The sequence below is a fragment of the Alternaria incomplexa genome, assembly GCF_024043165.1.
Source record: "Alternaria incomplexa strain BMP 0042 chromosome Unknown scaffold_16, whole genome shotgun sequence".
Classification (NCBI taxonomy): domain Eukaryota; kingdom Fungi; phylum Ascomycota; class Dothideomycetes; order Pleosporales; family Pleosporaceae; genus Alternaria; species Alternaria incomplexa.
In genome coordinates, this window is record NW_026249865.1 from 486,048 (window position 1) to 505,079 (window position 19,032).

The 19,032-nt window shown below is 53.5% G+C and overlaps 7 protein-coding genes across 7 annotated transcripts; 3 read left to right on the forward strand and 4 right to left on the reverse strand.

The window, feature by feature from the left end:
* Positions 1-2,369: 2,369 nt before the first annotated feature.
* On the forward strand, positions 2,370-3,735 carry J4E90_009561 (uncharacterized protein; the record flags this gene model as incomplete). Its single annotated transcript, XM_051439080.1, has 2 exons — positions 2,370-3,551; positions 3,616-3,735. 2 exons carry the CDS (start codon positions 2,370-2,372, stop codon positions 3,733-3,735), a joined length of 1,302 nt encoding a protein of 433 aa, XP_051287157.1.
* Positions 3,736-3,812: 77 nt separating this feature from the next.
* On the reverse strand, positions 3,813-4,601 carry J4E90_009562 (uncharacterized protein; the record flags this gene model as incomplete). The annotated part of the gene is made up of 2 exons (XM_051439081.1): positions 3,813-3,858; positions 4,072-4,601. 2 exons carry the CDS (start codon positions 4,599-4,601, stop codon positions 3,813-3,815), a joined length of 576 nt encoding a protein of 191 aa, XP_051287158.1.
* Positions 4,602-5,407: 806 nt separating this feature from the next.
* Positions 5,408-7,204, reverse strand: SLP1 (Glycosylated integral ER membrane protein; the record flags this gene model as incomplete). Its single annotated transcript, XM_051439082.1, has 1 exon — positions 5,408-7,204. The coding sequence occupies one exon, from the start codon at positions 7,202-7,204 to the stop codon at positions 5,408-5,410; it is 1,797 nt and encodes a 598-aa protein (XP_051287159.1).
* A 946-nt stretch (positions 7,205-8,150) lies between these two features.
* J4E90_009564 (uncharacterized protein) lies at positions 8,151-10,256 on the forward strand (the record flags this gene model as incomplete). The annotated part of the gene is made up of 2 exons (XM_051439083.1): positions 8,151-8,406; positions 8,467-10,256. 2 exons carry the CDS (start codon positions 8,151-8,153, stop codon positions 10,254-10,256), a joined length of 2,046 nt encoding a protein of 681 aa, XP_051287160.1.
* Positions 10,257-10,603: 347 nt separating this feature from the next.
* J4E90_009565 (uncharacterized protein) lies at positions 10,604-12,410 on the reverse strand (the record flags this gene model as incomplete). The annotated part of the gene is made up of 2 exons (XM_051439084.1): positions 10,604-11,995; positions 12,075-12,410. The coding sequence occupies 2 exons, from the start codon at positions 12,408-12,410 to the stop codon at positions 10,604-10,606; spliced, it is 1,728 nt and encodes a 575-aa protein (XP_051287161.1).
* Positions 12,411-15,636: 3,226 nt separating this feature from the next.
* Positions 15,637-17,395, forward strand: J4E90_009566 (uncharacterized protein; the record flags this gene model as incomplete). Its single annotated transcript, XM_051439085.1, has 3 exons — positions 15,637-16,088; positions 16,139-16,976; positions 17,030-17,395. 3 exons carry the CDS (start codon positions 15,637-15,639, stop codon positions 17,393-17,395), a joined length of 1,656 nt encoding a protein of 551 aa, XP_051287162.1.
* Positions 17,396-18,115: 720 nt separating this feature from the next.
* Positions 18,116-18,486, reverse strand: J4E90_009567 (uncharacterized protein; the record flags this gene model as incomplete). The annotated part of the gene is made up of 2 exons (XM_051439086.1): positions 18,116-18,184; positions 18,247-18,486. 2 exons carry the CDS (start codon positions 18,484-18,486, stop codon positions 18,116-18,118), a joined length of 309 nt encoding a protein of 102 aa, XP_051287163.1.
* Between the last annotated feature and the right edge of the window lie 546 nt (positions 18,487-19,032).

Consider the following 19,032-nt stretch of genomic DNA (forward strand, 5'->3'; position numbering starts at 1 on the left):
ACCTGGTCCATGTCCACCTTGACAATCGCACCAGCTGCCCTTCTTCGTGCGACCTGCGCCGCTTCCGCGTTTGACATTAGCCGCGCCCAAGGCGGCTTGCTAATAAGCGCCGTGGAGCACAGGACATTCTTTCGGCCTTTGTCTAACCGACAGGTACAATCTATTAGATGACTGACAGGAGGCTGCAGCTACGGCCTGCATAACTCATGCACACAGGTCTGTAGCCGATCGGAACGTGCCTTTCGACGCCAACTACGCAAAATGCTGAGTATATCGGCGACGTTGGAACCAACACAGTTTCATGCGCAGGGCACGCTACAATAGTCGATGAGCAATGGCATGGCTTTGAAGAAGGTGTCTAACATACTCGGTGCCCCACTCTGCGTCGATAGCTTTTGTGTATACACCCAACCGAAGCGACCCCGCTCTCACGTTATCGGCGCTTACTCTCATCGTTTCTTTGGCAAACCTCCCCACCACCAACGACATCTAGACTTATTCGGATAATGGCATTCAGATAGTCCGGTGCATCCGGAGTCATGATACTGGGTGGCCTGAAAGCGATCCCTACTAGCGACTGCCACGCGATATCCCAGGATGCTGGTACGATGGCTACCCGAAAAGCGGGCGTTCATTCCTGGATATCGTGCTGGAAGAAGAATTCCTATGCCAAGTCCACCAACAATGGCAATTATGCGCATGTCTCAATCCACAACTGCTCGGATAAGGGCCGGTACATTGGCCTTTGAAGTGTTGTGCATCCCACCAACAGCTGGATTGCCTGGTACGAAGCAGCTCATTGTTTCCCCGGTTGTACCCAAGACTAAAGGGCTCTTTAGGTTTGCTATTGTAGATGCACAAGACACAATAGTAGGATCAGCCGAGCGCCCTTTCTTGTCCTGGGCGTCGTTCGAAAAAGCAACCCTTCGTAGTGTCCGTTTCCTCAATACTAAACCAGACCGTTGTTGGCTTCTTAGGCCAACATGGGCGTCCTCACCGCTCAAAAGGTAACGCAAATCGCAATGAAAGAATTCGAAGCCACCATTCTACCCGTGACGCTATCCACAGCATGAAATCTCCGAGGGGCTTAGCTTTTGGAATACTCCCTCCCGTGCCGGGCGCTTCTGCAACCCATGAGGTGCTTTGCGGCGCACGTCAGCCCTAAACGAGCATGCCAACGCCTCAGAGTCAAACACACGATTTGTCACAGTCTGCCTTGGGCAAACAAAATGAATCTGTGCGACTGACGCTGTGCGGCAACAAGGAGGCTCAATGTTGCACCACATCTTGGACAACATGATTGCACGCCTCTGACCATCACCAACGAGTGTACACACAACAAGTCTCGCCTGATGGTGCCAGATGTCGTAGTAAGCCCCGATCAACATTCGCTTATGCGATTGCAACGCAGATGCTCTCCCATACGAGTGTACGCTACATACAACAATAGGGAAAACATACCTGCCGCTACACAAATTCGTTGGGTGTACTCCTAGCTACAACAAACGCGACAGCATATTGATAAAACCCGTGGTGTGATAATATCTCTCGCTACATGATCTGAATCAACGACTGGGTCTACTGCATGTGCGTCGGAGTTACATCCAACGACTCCAAACTTCACACAAAGAGACGTACCGTCTTTCTGCCACCTTTCTTTGCCAGACGCATGGTAATGCAAACCATGTACCATCAGCAAGACCGGTCTTTGACTGATTGCGACGTCGGCAGTGTACGCTCGTCTAATGTATATGATCTGGCACAAGTCTTCTCGAGCTAGCCGTCTACACTCTTGATAATGGGTGAAGGGGAAGCGAGATGTCAGCCAATGAGGTGATGTTACCAGCCGCTCGGCTCAGACACCTCTTGTCGAGATCTTGCATCTTCCACCATTCTTCAAGCCACAACTTTCGCGCAAAGTCATCAGATTTACAACCGATGCTCTCTACGCCTGGTATACATTGCTGCGATACTTGTTGACCACTTAGGGCCATGGACTGCTATCGATAACCATACTTTCCATCTCAGCCCGATGGGCCGCAGCCTGTCGATCCTTTCGCTTCTACGATGCACAATTCAATTTGATACGCAACGCATTTAGAAGGTCCGACGTTCGTGGCGTTTTCATGGCCTCATTTGGGCGCTCGTTGCGGGGCGAGCTTTCACCGGTATCGTATTCGGACGATACTTTCAGCCTCTTCAGCTGAAAGCCTCGGCAGACCAGTCACCTTGTAGCCTAGAGGTAATCGCGCTCACAGCAAAGAACGTGAGCTGTCTTCCGCAGTAAAGAATTCTCTCTTTCACAATCGAGTCTCTTACCAGTCGCTCTCATAATACTCGAGTCACCAAGGTGACTTCCCGCACGAGTCATGCCTCTCGTTCGGCCCCCACCCCTTCCACCTCGACCATACTCAGAATCAGCAACCCCGCAGACTAAACAACCCCCAGCCCTTGGATTATGCAAACGATCAAACTTCACGCAAGGTCATAATGACTGGCTGCAAATCAAATCGCCAAGGGCCATCCCCAACTTCGACATTTGTCCGGATTGCTACAACACATCCTTCCGCAACACTCGCTATGGATCCTTCATATCTGCCGGTCCCGCCAAACCAGCTAAGATGTCTGTTGTCTGCGATTTCTCGTTCCTGTGGGTGAGACTAGCTTATATGTGGTTGTTCCAAATGGGACAACCTGATTTGAGCTTACTGGGCGAAATCAGTAGCATTGATCCTGACAGGGATGGCATCTGCCCGAACTTCAACATGGAGGATCCAGTGGTCAAGAATGGAGGAAGGCCAGAAGTCATTAGGACGTGGTACTGTCTGCAAGATCCAAAGACTGGGTCGCTGATCGAAGAGATGACAGCCTGTTCATTCTGCGTGGCGCACATAAACGTCCTCTTTCCCTGCCTGAAGCGCATATTTGCACCGATTGCAAACGGGCAAAGGCTTCTCGCTACCTGCGATCTAATGACGCAGGGAAATGGCCAACAGCGGTGTATTGAGATTGTTGATCAGATGGCCGCCGTTGCGCAAAGTACTCTTGAAACGAAGACACGAGACATCACACCACTGATCGATTTCGTCAAGAAATGGGGTCCAATTCCTGCCTGTCAACAAGGGACATTGGTCTCAGGCCAAAAGCAGTACAGCTTCCCTTCTGCGGTTCCGGAGTTCACCGCCTGCGAAGAGTGCTACCTCAGACATATCGAACCTCTCTACTCTCAGTCACCCCAACCAGCAATCCTTGCGCAGCTTGAGGAGCAGGAGGCAAAATCCGGAGGCTTCCTGTGCGATCTATTTTCACCACGTCTCCAGTCCTACTTCACAGACGCAAGTCGTACAAACGACATCTCCACCTTCCGCCAAAAGCTCATGGCACGAAACAACAAGATGCAGGAAATTGAGATTCAGCTTCGGCGTATGAAGCAGGAAATTCAGCAGTTGAAAGCGCAGGAGAGAATGCACAGGAATCAGATGATTGTTGCGCAGTCGCAGGCCAGAATCAGAAGTACACAATGGGCTGTCAGTGGCTGGAGTGCACCGCCGGTGAGTACTAAATCGGCTGGCATGTCGCCGTGAGAGGCAACGATGGTGACTAACATCTATGCAGATTGATTGGGGCATAACAAACGTGGAGATGGCGAAAGCAAATGAAAAGGCGATGCAAGCGGCCATCCTCCAGGACAGCATGACGGACTTGGAAAACGAATGGATTAGATATTGGAAGTGAACAGGCATTTTGAGATAGCTTGTACACTAAGATACCGCAGGTACCTTTCATGGTTATCCTCGCTACCAGCCTACATACTAAGCATTCTCTCCATCCTCAACGCGCCTAACCGCAAACTCCCTCCTACAATTTGGACACAGCAGACTCCCCAACATAGCCTCAATAAGACAATCCCTTCCAAACCGCTTCCCACAGCACCCCACCTGTTTGATAACCCCACAACACCCATCCTCCCCCGCACCAAAAGCACCCCAACAAAATGGACAACGGACATCGTCTCGTATCGCCGTCTCGACCTCAACAGTAGCCAGAGAATCCACAAAAGCAGGGGCATACACCTCAGGCGTCTCCCAGATCTGCGGTGGTTCGTCCACATTCGCATTGCCAAACTCTAGATACGACGCAACCAGCCCCTGGATGCTCTTTGTGAGCTGATATGTCTCCATGCCTTCCTTGAAAGCTTGCAGCGTCATGACGGCATCGTCGTGCATCCCGGTTTCCCGCGAATACCGCAGTATCGCCCGAAGTAAACCTACTTCCTCCAAGGTATAAGACAGTATGACCCCATCGGCCAGCGGAGGCGGGAACTGGTCTTCTGAATAGAAACCGATGTAGGGAGCGATGTAGCTAACATACGCCACTGATTTCTCGACGAGTTCCTCGGCATGGGTGAACAGCGTCATGTTTGTCATGGTTTCGGAGAGCCAGACTTGGGATTTGGATTGCTGGAGTGTGGTTTCGATGTAGGTTTGCGTGATGCTGGTGGCGGAGATGAAGTTGGAGAGGGTGAAGGTTAGAGGGGAGGTGGGGTCTGTGTCGTCGGATGGCCATGCGCCTGGCATGGATGGGAGGGTTTCGTAGCTCATTATGTTGGTTGGATTGGATTGCTTGGGTTGTTTTTTGTTGGATCCAAACGGTCTGGAAATGTAAGGAAAGGCTTATGTACGTGAAGTGCCAATCCGACTCCAGAGTGAAAGGTGAGGCAGAAGAGCTCGATGGGTATGTGAAGTTATGCGACTCGTCTTATCGACGGATAGTTCGGCCGCTGAGATGATCAGATGATTCAACTGAATTATCTACGCATTGTGCAGAGACATGGGAAGTCACCAGAAGTAGCAAAGTCAACGAAAGTTCATATGTTGTAATGTTTCCATTTTATTCAAGATCGAACGCCTTCCCAAGCCCCCAAATGTCCCAATCCCAAGCGCATCAAGGCGCGGTGAATGTACAAATACAAAAACTCCCTCGAAAGACAACAGACCGAGTCCGTCTTTTCCCAATGTTCGTAAATATCATGAACCTCGTTGTCCATAGGACGCTCGAAAAGCCAGTTCTTTAATTTCAACGCCTTGCAATGCTTCCGAGACGCCTCGCTTGCTGAATGGACAAAAAAGCCATGATGAGACCCAGTTGTACGCTTGACAGATGTTCCGAGGGTAGATGTGGAGATTCCTTTTCCTGTGAATGAGGAAGAGGATCGCGTCACATACCCAAATACGAGATGTGATTACTTACCAACTTACCGTTGCGCGTAGAGTCGGATGAATGATACCAGCTCCTTTGCGCAAGCCGGTAGTTGATGTCCGTGCTAGACAGTTGTGATCCTTGTCGAGCATACTGCTCCTTCTGAACCCGTATCCTCTTGATGTGGGCTCCATTGACGATTGCAGACTTAGCGGATAGTCATCTGCTTAGTCGCGCTGGGCTTCATGGAAGCAGAGCCGGCGGCGGCAACGGAAGGCTGACCGGGCTTCTTCTCAAAGATCTTCCAGAACTTGAGAGACTCGTCGGCAGCAGCGGTGGCGAGCATCTGACCATCAGGGCTGAGGCAGCTGTGGAGAACACGAGACTCGTGAGCGGGGACCTCCATGTTCTTGACACCGGAGGGGTAGCTCCAGATGCTCAGGCTGTTGTCGGGGAAGCCACCAGTGCTGACAATCTCCTTGTAGTGGGTGCTCCAGCGAAGGCTGGTGACTTGGGAGTCGGTGGGGATGTGGTTGATGCGGGCACCAGTGGTGGTGTTCCAGAAGTAGATTTGACGGTCGTTGGAACCACCGCCGGTGGCAAGCAGGTTGGATTGCCATGGGCACCATGAGACGGCCTTGACGGCAGCGCGGTGGTTGGTCTTGGTGAACTTGGGAGCAGCGAGCGCGCGCGCATCCCAGATGTTGACCATGTTGTCGTTGGCACCAGTGGCAAGCTGGGCACCGTCGGCACGCCACTCAAGACCGCAGACCTCTCCAGTGTGCGAGACAAGCTCAGCGATCTTGTGCTGAGCGACGCGGACGTCGTGGTTGTATACAAGGCCGGAACGAGCACCGGTGGAGAGGATGTGTTTGTTCCATCCCATAACACCAACGCGAGTCTCGTGACCGAACATGCTACGCAGCTTGGTCTGCTCCTCAACGTCCCAGATCTGGACCTCACCCGTGCCGAGACCGACACCAACGTAGGCACCGTCGCCGGACCACTTGACGGAAGAGATGTAGGTATCGGCGGGGCACTCGAGGAGAGAAGCGACCGACCCGGAGTCAGCTGACCAGACGTAGACTGAGCGCTCAAGACCGATAGCGACCTGGTTGCCGGAAGACCAGTCGAGAAGGTTGAGGTAGTAGTCATCGACAAGACCGGGAGCATCAAGGACGCGCTCGGGTGCTGACGGGATGCGACGGCGGCTCTGTGCGTTGACGCTGCTGCTGGGCTTAAGAGGACGGTTGTACTGGGAGCGAAGGTCGATGGGCTTGGACGACTCAGGCGGCGCTGGCTTGAAAGCAAGAATGCGAGTGTTTGTGTTGATGCCACATGCTGAGGCTAGTGTGGACTGGTATGCAGCCTGGCTAGGAGCTGGCTTGGAGCGCGACCGGCTCTCTTCCTCGTCGTCCTCAAGGCTCAGGCCCTCGAGGGACAGTGTGACATCCTCCTCTGAACCACGGCCACCGAGATCGAAAGCACTTGCGGCGTTGGCAAGCACGGTCGAGCCCTCCTTCTTGGAGCTGGACTTGGGGCGCTGTTCGGCGTCGAGCTTGCTGGCACCGACGCTGCGGATGGCCTCACTTGCTGTCCGGTTGGGGATGAAGCGGTCGGCGGCGTTGTAGGCAATGCGCGTCTTGGTAGGGCGAGCACGGATGGCAGCCGCCTCCTTCTTCTCCTTCTTGGCCTTGGTGGCAGCAGTGGTGCCGGAGCCAGTGAGGGCCCATTCTGAGACACCGAGTTCTAACCGGCGGGGAGTGTGTGTGTGGGAGCGAGCAATGTTGGACTTGGGGGAGTCGCGCGTCGTCTTGGTGACGGAGCGCTGGATGCGCGACTTGAAGTCGTTGCCATGGATGGACTCGTGTGCCTGCACATCGGGAGTCTGGGTGCGCGGGGTGCGGGGAGAGGGCGTCAGTGGCATCCGACCGCCGGCGGTGCGGGTGTTGAAGACTGCAGAGCGCTTCTTGACCGGAGTCACGCAGACTGCGGTGCTTGCCATGACTGCTAGCTAGTCTCTTGCTGGACTAGGGTTAGTTGGATTCTTAGTACATAGAACGTGGTGGCATACAGTATGTGGTTTGGGTTCTGCTATATGGTGTAAGGATTAGTATTAGACAATGCTGTAATCGATGCTGTGAAGTATTGATTCGAAAGTAATTGAGTGATTCGCGCTCTGGAGAAGAAGATGCAGGACAGTGCGGATGGTAGAGTGCGTGGTAGTGGATACGCAGAGTGGCAGGTATGGGGGCGTTTAAGTATCCTTTGTTTACGCTTGCGTTGACCTGGTAACGAGGACGGGACCCTGCGCGAGGCTGGCCGGACGACCAAGACGCATGACATCACATGACGGTGCTCGACCCTCGCCGGCATCATAGTCTATCCGATGTGTGAAGCCGCATGCATCGTCGTCGTGTACATGCCGCCGCCTGCATGGCCTTGCTCTTACCGCTGCATCCATGATGGCGATGGCTTTATAGCGTCTGCTCTCGTGCCAGGCTGCGACGCACTTTAGCACTGTCTCAGTCTATCGTCGTTGCACTGCCACTCACTGATCACATATTCCAGCGTTAATCTGCTGCAGCGTCCAGTGGCCAAATCTCGGAGTGGCTCGCGCTGTCCGTGTCGGGCACAGGGCTGAGTCGTCGTGGGTCGGCGCTTCCGCTTTCCAGGCTCGGGCGGTGAGGGGCGGCAATATGCACGGCCAGCCAACTCAACTTCCTCCGTCAAACATTCTCCCAGCCTAGACAAAGGCCACCTCTGCCCACCGGGGCTGCTACCACGAACCAGACCACGCTATTCACCGCTCACTATCCATGGCACAAACATCCGCTCGATCCGCTTTCCCGTCCAACATCCTCAACCCCGCCGTCACCTCTACACCCTCGCCCAGCCACTCCCACTCGAACACGCCGGGATCCGCCAGCTCTGCCAATAACACTTTCCTCATGTCTGCGAGCCCCGTTCGGAGCCGCAGATCAGCCGTCGAAGGCTACAAACCGAAAATGATTTCGACAATCGGCGCCAAGCCCGCCTGCCTGGTCAATGCCTCTGTCACATATGTTGGCGATGATCAGATATACGCCTTTGGAGGCTTCGACCAGTATACCGACGAGGTATACAACCACGTCCTGCGCCTCAATCTCGTCACTCGACAATGGAATCTGGTCGACAACTACGGAGACATTCCGGGCGTACGAATGGGTACGTGCTCACCGCTCTATCACCAATGCTACTTCCGTCGCAACTAACATAACGCTTTAGGACATACCGCATGTCTCTGGCAGGGCAGCAAACTGCTCGTCTTCGGTGGTGAGAATGAGCACCGTCAACACCTCGCCGACGTCATCGTATTCGACCTGAAGACCGCCCACTGGACCCAGCCCGAACTCCATGGCCCAATACCTCGCGGTCGCGCTCGGCATTCGGCCGTCATATACGACGATAAGCTATACATCAGCGGTGGTCAGACTGGGCACGACAGTGTACTAGACGACATCTGCTATCTCGACCTCAAGACGTGGACCTGGTCCCGGACATGGAGGTTCGTTCCTCGTTACGATCACGCCAGCTGGATCTGGAACGGTCGCATCTGGATCTTTGGTGGCATCAACGACGAGATGGAGAAGAGCAACGAGATCTGGTGGCTCGATCTCCGCGGCAGCCCGGAGTTCGATCACGCCATGAAGTATGGAACAGGCGACCGGCAACTCATCTCGTCCCGACATCGCTACCCTGTACCAGCGTCTGGTCAACTTGCGACCGGAAGCAGTGGTTATACTGCAAACTCGAGCGTCCAGTCATATCATGGCATGGGTTCAAGTCGCTCACCCTACGTTGCGCCTGGCTCCATCTCATCTCTCAAATTTCACTCCAGTCCGAACCTACCATCTCAAGCGGCGGGCACGCATTTTCACATCTTTTCATCCGGTTGCATGCTCGATTTCGTCACCCCGGCAGAGTTGAGTTGCGAGACAAGTTTGTCCAGTCTAGAGCTAGATACACTGCGATGGCAGAAGCTTGCCGACGGGAAGGACCTTTACAGCCCCAACTACCGCTGGCACTACTGCACAACAAACCCCGAAGGAACACATGCCTGGCTTCTAGGCAGCCCGATCGAGTCGGCGAATGACGGGAACCACAACGGCGAGTATCTAAGTGATGTCCTCGCCATCGATCTTCGGAAGTATGGCATCCTGGGCAACGAGCTGGCCTCCGACACGCGCTCAAAGATGATGCCTTCTTCCGATGCGAATGTGTCTTCGCACCTTACCGGTATTGGTGCGGATCTTTCCCTAACTTTTGATCAACCACCCGAGAGCGGTAGCGGCGCAGACTTCATCATCACGGCCGATCCCGATGATGATGACTACGTGGATGTTGCCGTGCCAGATCCCAACGGTTCGACAACAACCGTGAGCCCAGTATCGCGGCCGATCCACGTCCACAAGCTCATTCTTCATGCGCGCTGGCCCCATTTCGCCCGTCTGTGGAGTGCTCAGATGGCAGAGTTCCACTCGAAGAAGATGCACATTCCCGAACCGTACTCAGCAGTTCGGGCGTTCCTGTTTTATCTGTATACGGATAGCATTGCGCCAAACCCGCAGAATGGACCCAGCCTGAACGACGTGGCGGGCATGCTTGTCATGTCCAACATCTACGACATGCCCCGTCTTCGCCTGCTTTGCGTCAACCGCTTGGGTCGGGAGCTCGACATTGAGCACGCAGCCATAATCTGGGAGCGTGCTGCTACTGCTGGAGAGGACTGGCTCAAGCAGCGAGCAGCTACATTCTGCATGCAGAACTTTGGTAGAGTCGTCCGCACAGCCGGCTACCGTAGCCTCAGTCCGGCGAGCTTGATCGAGCTCAGCTGTGAAGCTACTCCAGAAGCGCGCATCGTTGGTGGAGAGGATCTGGATCTCCTCAGCCAAATCACCGGTCGCTCTTTCGGCGGCAGCAATCGTAAACGCAGTTTGGGTAGCGCAGGCGTCCTCACGGCAGGCGAGGACGACGGCGAGGACGAAGTGGAGGATGATGGCATGGATGTCAACTAATTCAGCGGTTGAGCTTTCCTTTTCTTGCGACTTTACTCCTTGCTCTGCTACTGCACAAGCATATTGGCGCGGCGTTGGTAATTTGACGGGTAATTGGGAGGAGTTTGGTTGGATTTGGTATATGCATTGCGTGGGCGCGCAAGGACTTTGGCGCTGGAGTTTAGCTAATGGTCCCCTTTTGATGGCACTCACGATTACATGATTGCACCCCCGTATTATACCGCTACATAGATACTACGAATTGTTCCTTCTGCCATCATGATTTGCCGTCTTCGCGATTTCTGATATGACCATGTCTTGCTCTGGCAAAACAGAATGCCTGTCGACAACTTCAGGCGTATGGTATACTAGCCGTAGCGAAGCCTTCGTCCACCCTTCTGCTCAGCCATCTGACAACTCACTGATATCCCCTTTCGCTCTGCGTAGTTGATCGCATCGCGCCCATTGATGTTAGCACACTGATTCGCCTTGATACTCGTCAGCTTCGGAAGTTTGTCTGCCAGCATCTTGATAGACGCCCCAGTGATGTGGGTATGCGATAGGTCGATTGTCTTGAGTCCCGTCGGGTACATGAGGAGTCTCTCAATCTCATCGTCATTGCAGAGCGTTGTGGCAATATCCAGGGACTCCAACGCGGGCGTGAGGACGCGTGGGGAAAAGCCGAATATGGACTCCGTTCGCGCATCAGGCCCGGTTCCGAACATGTCATCTGAAATATCACCGATTAGGCCGTGCAGGGTTAACGATTGCAAAGGCTTTCGTGTTGAGCATGTTGCCGTTTCACTTTCGTGGAAACAGATGTCTAGTAGGTTTCCTAGTGTTTCTGGCTCCAGACCTTTGAAGCCAGATATGGCTAGGTGTGTGAGCTCTGGGACACAGGACTGGTGCAAGGGCAGGCTTTGCTGTAGGTTCAATCCACCACCGTCGTTTTCGATGACCAGTCGCTGTAGCGTGGGCGGGAGAAGAGGAAACTGCTCAAGGTTATTCCACTTCAGCGTTAGGCTTTTCAATGGTGGTAATTGAGCTTCGTCTCTGGGCCATCCTTGTGGGTACTCAAGATGTTGTACGTTGGAGAGTGCCAAGGATTCAAGGCATGGCGTTCGAGCCAGGAGGTCGTGTAGACTGAGATTGACCGTCGAGACGGGGGACGACCAATGCATGCCGAGTGTGCGGAGATTCCCGAATGAAGTTGGCCAGTTAGTGGCGGCCCCGCGGGACCTCAAGGCGCCGAAGACCACGTGTTCCAGTACAGGCCTCGCATGCATTATCTGCGCTGCAGTATCTTGCGTGATCTCTGGAAGTATCGTGATTTTCTTCAGCTTTGGAGCGCTTTTGACAATGTCAATCAGTGTGGCCGACATGGTGTGTGGCAAGGAGATGAGCTCTAGTTCTGTAAGGTCCTTCGCTGCTTTCGCAAGATTCTTCACTACGTCCATGTGTTCGAAACGATGGATCGTGACGCGCGTCATTCGGTATTCCGAGCGCTTGAACGCTGTATTGACGAAAGAACGAGGGACTGGTCGGCGGGCGCCGGAGAGATCGAGATGCATCCAAAGCTTAGGTAACTTGGAGAGATAGTCCCTCCATCCCGGGCTGACGCGCATGCAGTTGACCATGTGGCGGAAAGAGCAATACTCTAGTACCATTTCCGCTAGCTCAGCAGGCAGCACTGTAAACGGATCGATGGCCGATGCAGGTGATAATTTTCGAGTGAACTTGTCGTGAAGTTGTTGCAAGAGCTGTCGACGGTCAGCAAGCCATGCAGAAGACGAAGTGGAAGATGTGTTCTCATAGCAGGTCAAAGAATACATCACATACCTTGAAGTTCTTGTCGCTAGGTGGCACATTTTTCATCCCGTACTTATAAATCCCAAGCGCCGTCTCAGGCTTCTCCAACTTCTCCAGAATGCTCGCCGTGCGTAAGTAGCCCTTGACATCTTTCTTGTTTAATCTGATCATTTCTCTGCCATCTTTGACCGCGGCGTTGAGGTTTCCAAGCTTGTCGTACGTCGCAGCCCGATGATCGTACAGATCCGCGGTTGGACACGCCTCGATACCTTTCGAAAAGGTTTCCAGGGCTTTCTCGTATTGTTTCAGCTTATAGTAGCTGCGACCAATCGCTTGGTACTCTTCTGGAGACATTCTGCGCGCCATGGTGATAAGAGCGGATGATGTTTGCTAAGCCGAGATGGTATCGTTGGGTAGCGGCCAAACCCAGGGTACGCAGTGCGATTGTGCCTAGTCGCCCAATGGAGCTGCGCAATTACGGACGAGGATCTCCCGGGTGAATCACAATGATGTGCGACCGAAGCCTTCAGAGGGTTATTGCTGTAGATCTTCCACGCGTGAGATGAAATATGCTAGTTGCGGTGTTGAGGTCGTAGGAGTGGAGTGCTTACGTGCCGCGACGCGTCGAAAGACACGCTAACACATGACGTGATCCGTGCGCGCATGCCTCATCGTGCGGCGAGCTTACGAACTCCATCTCTAAAGCTGTTCTCATTATCAAATGCGGCAGCAACAGATACAAAATACATATAGTGGTGGCCGTCTTGATTCAATCTACTGGATGGCGTGGCGCTTGCAATTACGGTAGGTCATCACAACGGTGTCACATTTGTGACGGAGCTGTCACGTCTGGATGCGCCTCATGTGTGGTCCACGCGAATGGTGCTGAATGACATGCCGCTACACTTAAAATCCTCTGACATACCGCCCGCCCGTAATGAGAGTGCTACAGCTCGTTTGCTCGCAAGTTCCAGCTGGCACGGTACGAAAATTCAAACAGCAGGACGAAAATTAATCAGTCCAGAAGTACCCGTTATCGCACTGGAAAAGTAAAGAGGTCGAACATGCTCCTGCCTTGCGATCTCGAAAACGAAGGAAACGGGCTGGGGTGAAGTCAAGGAAGAAAGGACTTCGCAGATAGAATGAAGCATATGGGAAGTACGAGCGACTTTGGACATTCGTAGACTCAGAAGGGGTGTTCTTCTAGGGGTAGAAAGAGACACGCCAGCTACACCGAGGAGCCGCCTCGGTTCAATAGACGGGGAAACGACTCACGACCAACTCCAGAGATGAAAGGCCCCCAGACCCAACTCTAGTCCGTCCGTGGGCCCGCTGTCCTGCGACTAGCATTGGCGACGACCTGGGCAATGCACGAGGGACCTGGTGACTTTAGCGATGGTGGGACACATGACTGTTGAGGAGGAGTAGATCCTGGAGATGGTGGGATCCCCACACTATCTTGGGACGTCGGATGGATTTATCGGACATTGGCAGCATCCTTGGTACGGAGGTTAGGTCTTGGGATCGGGTTGACTAAGTCGCTCCGATGGCAAGTCGGAGGTCGAATCAGTCGGGGCAGTAGGACGCCTTTATGCGGCTGAAATACAGTGGATCTGTCAACATAACCTTCGCATCGAACCGAGACGCAAGAGCTAGGGATCGTAGCAAAACGTTCTTGAATTTGATCTCCGCCGTTTTCCCCAGTCCCAGAGTCCTGGCAATGGGGTCGACGATGGTAACCAAGTGGGATCAAAACAGCAACTCGGTGGAGGTCCCTCACGATGATGATGCATATTCAACAGTAATTGGCGGATTTTGGAACGACCCTGCGTTGGAGGGAGTGATGGAAAAGTGGAGTGTGATTATCAGTGTGATTATCAATACGGCATTTGCATAAAGCGGAGACCCCGACATTAGACGGCGGTTCCGGTGACAGACTGGAGTGTGTGCCGCTTGGCAGGGACTTGAGCGAGAGTGCGGTGTAGTAGGCCCCGAAAGCGACATAAAATTGGGGTTGGCTGTTATATGTGGAGTTACCACGTCGTTGGGGCGTTTGGTGTGTTTTAGCACACGATATGAGAGCCGTCTTTTCCGGCATGTGGAATGCTTGCGGGAGCAAGATTTGGGGCGGATTGATGGGGTACTGGAGAGATCAGCGCAGTTTAGCTGGATCCTGGGGTAGACTTGTCGGTATGAAGCACTTTCATAGGCTGCGAGGACTGCTTTCGGTGGTGTTGCTGCCGCTGTTTACTCCTGCCTGCGTGACGAGAAAGGAGCTGGGTCAGTGAAATGCGCCCGGATGTCCCGAAACAGGAAGGCCCGAGATCTGCAAGACAATGCCCGGGCACATGTCAGCCTCATCCCCACGCTAGGCTTGTGAACTCCACACGAGCCTCTCCCGACTACCAAGCATGCATTGGCAATTTGTCCCGCCATGGCAGAAAACGCGACCGCGCCTACCGAGCAGCATCCACGGCGCGACCAAGCTGATCGACCGCACGGCGAGAATATGTAGGAGGAGTGTCAGCAAACCAAGTGCGCTCCCGAAAGCCTGGGCAAATCCTCGGCTGTATAGCAACTTAATCTGAATGTCTCGAGAGATGCCGCTATCACGTGCGTCGAATCGTCTCCCGGCCGGCAGTGCCGCCCGACGTTGCTGCACTCCATCCCAGGAAGTACAGCCGACCATCGACCATCACAGCAACCATCGTCACCGTTGCAGCGCATGGCGTGTTCAAGCTCCACCAACTGCAGTCTCTATTAGTTAAGATCATCGGCCAAGCTGCAAAGGCTGCAGAGCCGCATGCGCACGGTTGGTCAGACCCTGCATGGGGACGGACGCGAGTCGCCGGTGCATGACGTCAAGCGCCCTCTTGTTGAGACTGAAACCGTGCCTTATGGGAGGAATTAGCACGCTATCCGTACACGGCGGCATGTAGCCCGAGATGGTGCCTTTGACCTACACCGGTGTCCAGTCGACGACGAAGTTCCTGCATCATCTTGACATGCGTACCGTAGATTTTGACAGGCGGTTGCGGGTGGCGTAGGCGGCGAAGAAACTTCTTCCAGCCTTCTGTGCTGACTGGCGAACCCATCGTTCACCAGTCGTTTCACCTGCGTCTTCCCCAGGCTGACCCCAAGCCCTGCGCACATGACGTAATGTGGAGGTAACCTCGGGCTAGGAGCAGAGACATGCTGTGCCGAGCGCGCTTGTTGGACTGCAAGCGTCCTCCGCTCTTCTCCAAGATTGGCCCAAGATGGCTTGCTCCACCAACAGACCCTGTTAGGTTCGCCTTTGTATCCACAGTTTATTTGCGCCTCTACCGCCCGCACCTCAGGCTCGCATACTGCTACACCAGCCAAGGCCAAGATGTTGGAAAAAAATCGTTATCTAGTTTTCTCCACGCGTCAGTCGGAATCTTGGTAGCGTATCTTTTAGTGGGCCGAGGGTAGACGACCAGTAACCACGTTTCTGCCGAACACCCTTGTACGCAACGGACGATGATCATTTAAAGCTCTACTCTCTCCCCACGGATCTTTCCTCCCCAGCATCTCCTCACTCCTCTCCAGTTTCCATCGATACAACGCAACCATGCCGCCACGTATCAAGGAGTCCGAAAATGGTGTTCCCACCTACTGGGGCAAGTCCGGCAGGGCCCTCCAGGTTCTCATCACCATCGTTGCTGTTACCGACTTCCTACTCTTCGGTTATGACCAGGGTGTCATGAGTGGAATCATCTCTGCTCCCGCCTTCCAAGATGCGTTCCCTGAAGTCAAGGATGACTCCACCTACGAGGGTTTCGTCGTCTCCATCTATGCCGTCGGTTGTCTGCTTGGTGCCATCTTCGTCTTCGTCTTCGGTGACAAGCTCGGACGTCGCAAGAGTATCTTCCTGGGTGCCGGAGTTATGATCGTCGGTGTCATCATCCAGATCGCCTGCGTTCCTCCCAACAGTGGCGCTACCGCCCAGTTCATTGTCGGACGATGCATCACTGGTGTTGGAAACGGTATCAACACTTCTACCATTCCTACCTACCAAGCTGAGTACGTCGAGCCAAAACCTGCTCTTTCAAACAATTACTGACTATTTCTAGGTGCTGCAAGGCCAAGAACCGCGGTAAAGTTATTTGCATCGAGGGTTCCATGGTTGCCATTGGCACGCTCATCGCCTACTGGATCGATTACGGCTGTCTCTACGGTCCCGATGACTTCACCTGGAGATTCCCCATTGCTTTCCAGTGTGTTTTCGCTCTCATCGTCATCGTCATGATGATTTCGCTTCCCGAATCTCCTCGATGGCTCCTCAACCACCATCACGAAGACGAAGCCGCTACTGTACTGGCTGGTCTCAACGGTGTTGCCCGCGACGACCAAGAGGTCATTGTCCAGATGCAAGTCATTCGCGATGCAGTCAACGCATCTGGTGGCGGCGGCAAGGTCCCTACCAAGGCTCTTCTTACCGGCGGCAAGTCCCAGCACTTCCGTCGTGCTATCCTCGGTGCTTCCTCGCAATTCATGCAACAATTGTCTGGTTGCAATGCTGTCATCTACTACTTCCCCATTCTGTGCCAGAGCGCCTTGAACACCGACCACAACCTCGCCCTTCTTCTCGGAGGTGTCAACATGATTGTTTACGCTATGTTCGCCGCTACCTCTTTCTACTTCGTTGAGCGTGTCGGCCGCAGAAAGTTGTACCTCATTGGTACCGTCGGTCAGATGACTGCCATGATCATCACCTTTGCCTGCCTGCTCCCCGGTGGCGTGAACAACGTTGACAACGAGGGACCTGCCAAGGGTGCTGCCGTTGGTCTGTTCTTGTACATCGCCTTCTTCGGTGTCACGTGGCTCCCACTTCCCTGGTTGTACCCAGCCGAAATCAACCCCCTCAAGACCCGCCAGAAGGCCAATGCTTTCTCGACCATTAATAACTGGGTTCGTATAGCCTGTTTCCCTGCTCCTGAGACATGTACTGACTTCATTTTTAGCTCTGGAACTTCTTCATTGTCATGATCACACCCGTCTTGATCACCAACATTGGTTGGGGAACTTACCTCCTCTTTGCCGCACTCAACGCATCCTTCATCCCCGTCATCTACTTCTTCTACCCTGAGACTGCTGGTCGTTCCCTCGAGGAAATTGACCTCATTTTCGCCAAGGGTTACACCGAGAAGATGAGCTACGTGCAAGCCGCCAAGCAGCTCCCCAAGATGGACGAGGCTCAGATCGCCGAAGCCGTTCGCCAATACGACCTCTCCGACAGCGACGTCGAGAACCGCTCGGCTGCTGGATCGCTCAAGGAGAAGCGTCAGCAAGACGAGGAGCTGATGCCTCAGGCCGGAGGTCAGATGTAAGATCTGAAATGTTGCAAGACGAAGATACGAGCGCTGGTCGTACATGATTGCGAATGAGCGCGCTGTGTGCGCTACGGTATCGTTGAGTCGTTACTTGTTATGCATTATGCCTGGAGGAACTATACCCGACGCACAAACGTCACCCATCTAGGCTTGAGATGCATGGAGGAATTTGCTACGTCGCATGTCTAAGGAATGCGCGAGTTTCGTTTTGTTTCTAATTGCATAGCATCGCTTTATACCATTGATCGACAGATGTCGTCAACCATAGAATTCTATGACTGTTCTCACTACATTATGTCTCCTCCACCCTTGAACGCGCACGCCCTGATGAACCATCAGTACAATTGCTCCTACCTAGATGCAGGCGGGCTTGGGGAGGAAAGCTTACAAGTACCAGTCGGCTGCCATGTTGGCGTGTTCGGACTCAGCGCAGGTGAGGCCGACGACCACGATCGAGCATTTGCAAGACCAGCATCGATGCGCAGCGCCAGATTTCGAGGCTGCGATATAGTAAGCAGGGAAGTAAGGTAGCAGTGAAGCAGTGGAGTAGGTATTTGACAAAGGTCCGGGCATACATTTTCATCCTTGGCCCTGGGGAGCCTGAGGTTCAGCACCATCTGCAGTCTCACTTCCACCTTCGGCAGGCGGAGCAATCTTGATAGCGGGAACATCATCGGTAAGCGCAGCAACCTCGGTAGCGGGGACACCGACAAGCGGTTATTCTTCCATCTCATTGTCGGTCATTTTAAGGGTCTCCATGGCGTCAGTCGCATCCTTCACATGCTCCTGCAGAAGTAGAGGTACGAAGTCAGCATGTCTCACATGCACATCGTGTAACTAGAGCTTACCTCGTGCGCCGCAGCATCGTCATCTTCCGACTCGTAGTCTCCATGCTTAGTCCGCTCCAACTCAACACCCACTTCGTCTAAAAATCCGCGCAGCTCGTCCGTGTACCTATCGAGTGCAGCATTCTCGCCCTCTGGATGCCGACGCCTATGTGCACGCCACAGCGTCTCCGCCTCCACGCGACAGTTGTTCGCGTCTTCCCAGTCACCCAGTGTTGAAGCCAATAACATGAGCGCTTTCATACGATGGTGTCGTGATGTAGACTTATGAGCGAGAAGGGCGCGGGCCATTTCGGTACATTTGTCCAGGCGGTCCTTGTTGCAGAAACTGCCTGCTTCGTTCAACGCCTTAGTGAAGGCCTTGTCGATATCGCTGGCAGTGGTCATTCTGCAAAGTATCCACGGGTCTTGTATAGTGTCTGTCGCTGGGTGAAAGGTTTCCACGATGCTTGTGTGTATTTGTGTGTTGTGGGCGAGTGAAATCAATTGACTCAACCTTGAACAGTTACCTACCTACCTAAGTATGAAAACCATCACGAATACCATAGTGTGACTTCACTAACAGTACCAAACAAATACAGACCCCTGTCTCAAGTCGAAGGCGCAATCTTTTCTTCGCTGGTGTTGAAGGTGTCTCGTCATAATACGGGAGCAATCTTACCTATAGTGCTTGAATGTTGTCAGGCTTTTTGTATCAGTCGATACAAGTCACCCAATGAGTCCTCATTTCCGCAAAGTTAGTTGTATCCTACCAAAACAATTCTTGTGTATGTGTGGCACACCTCATGA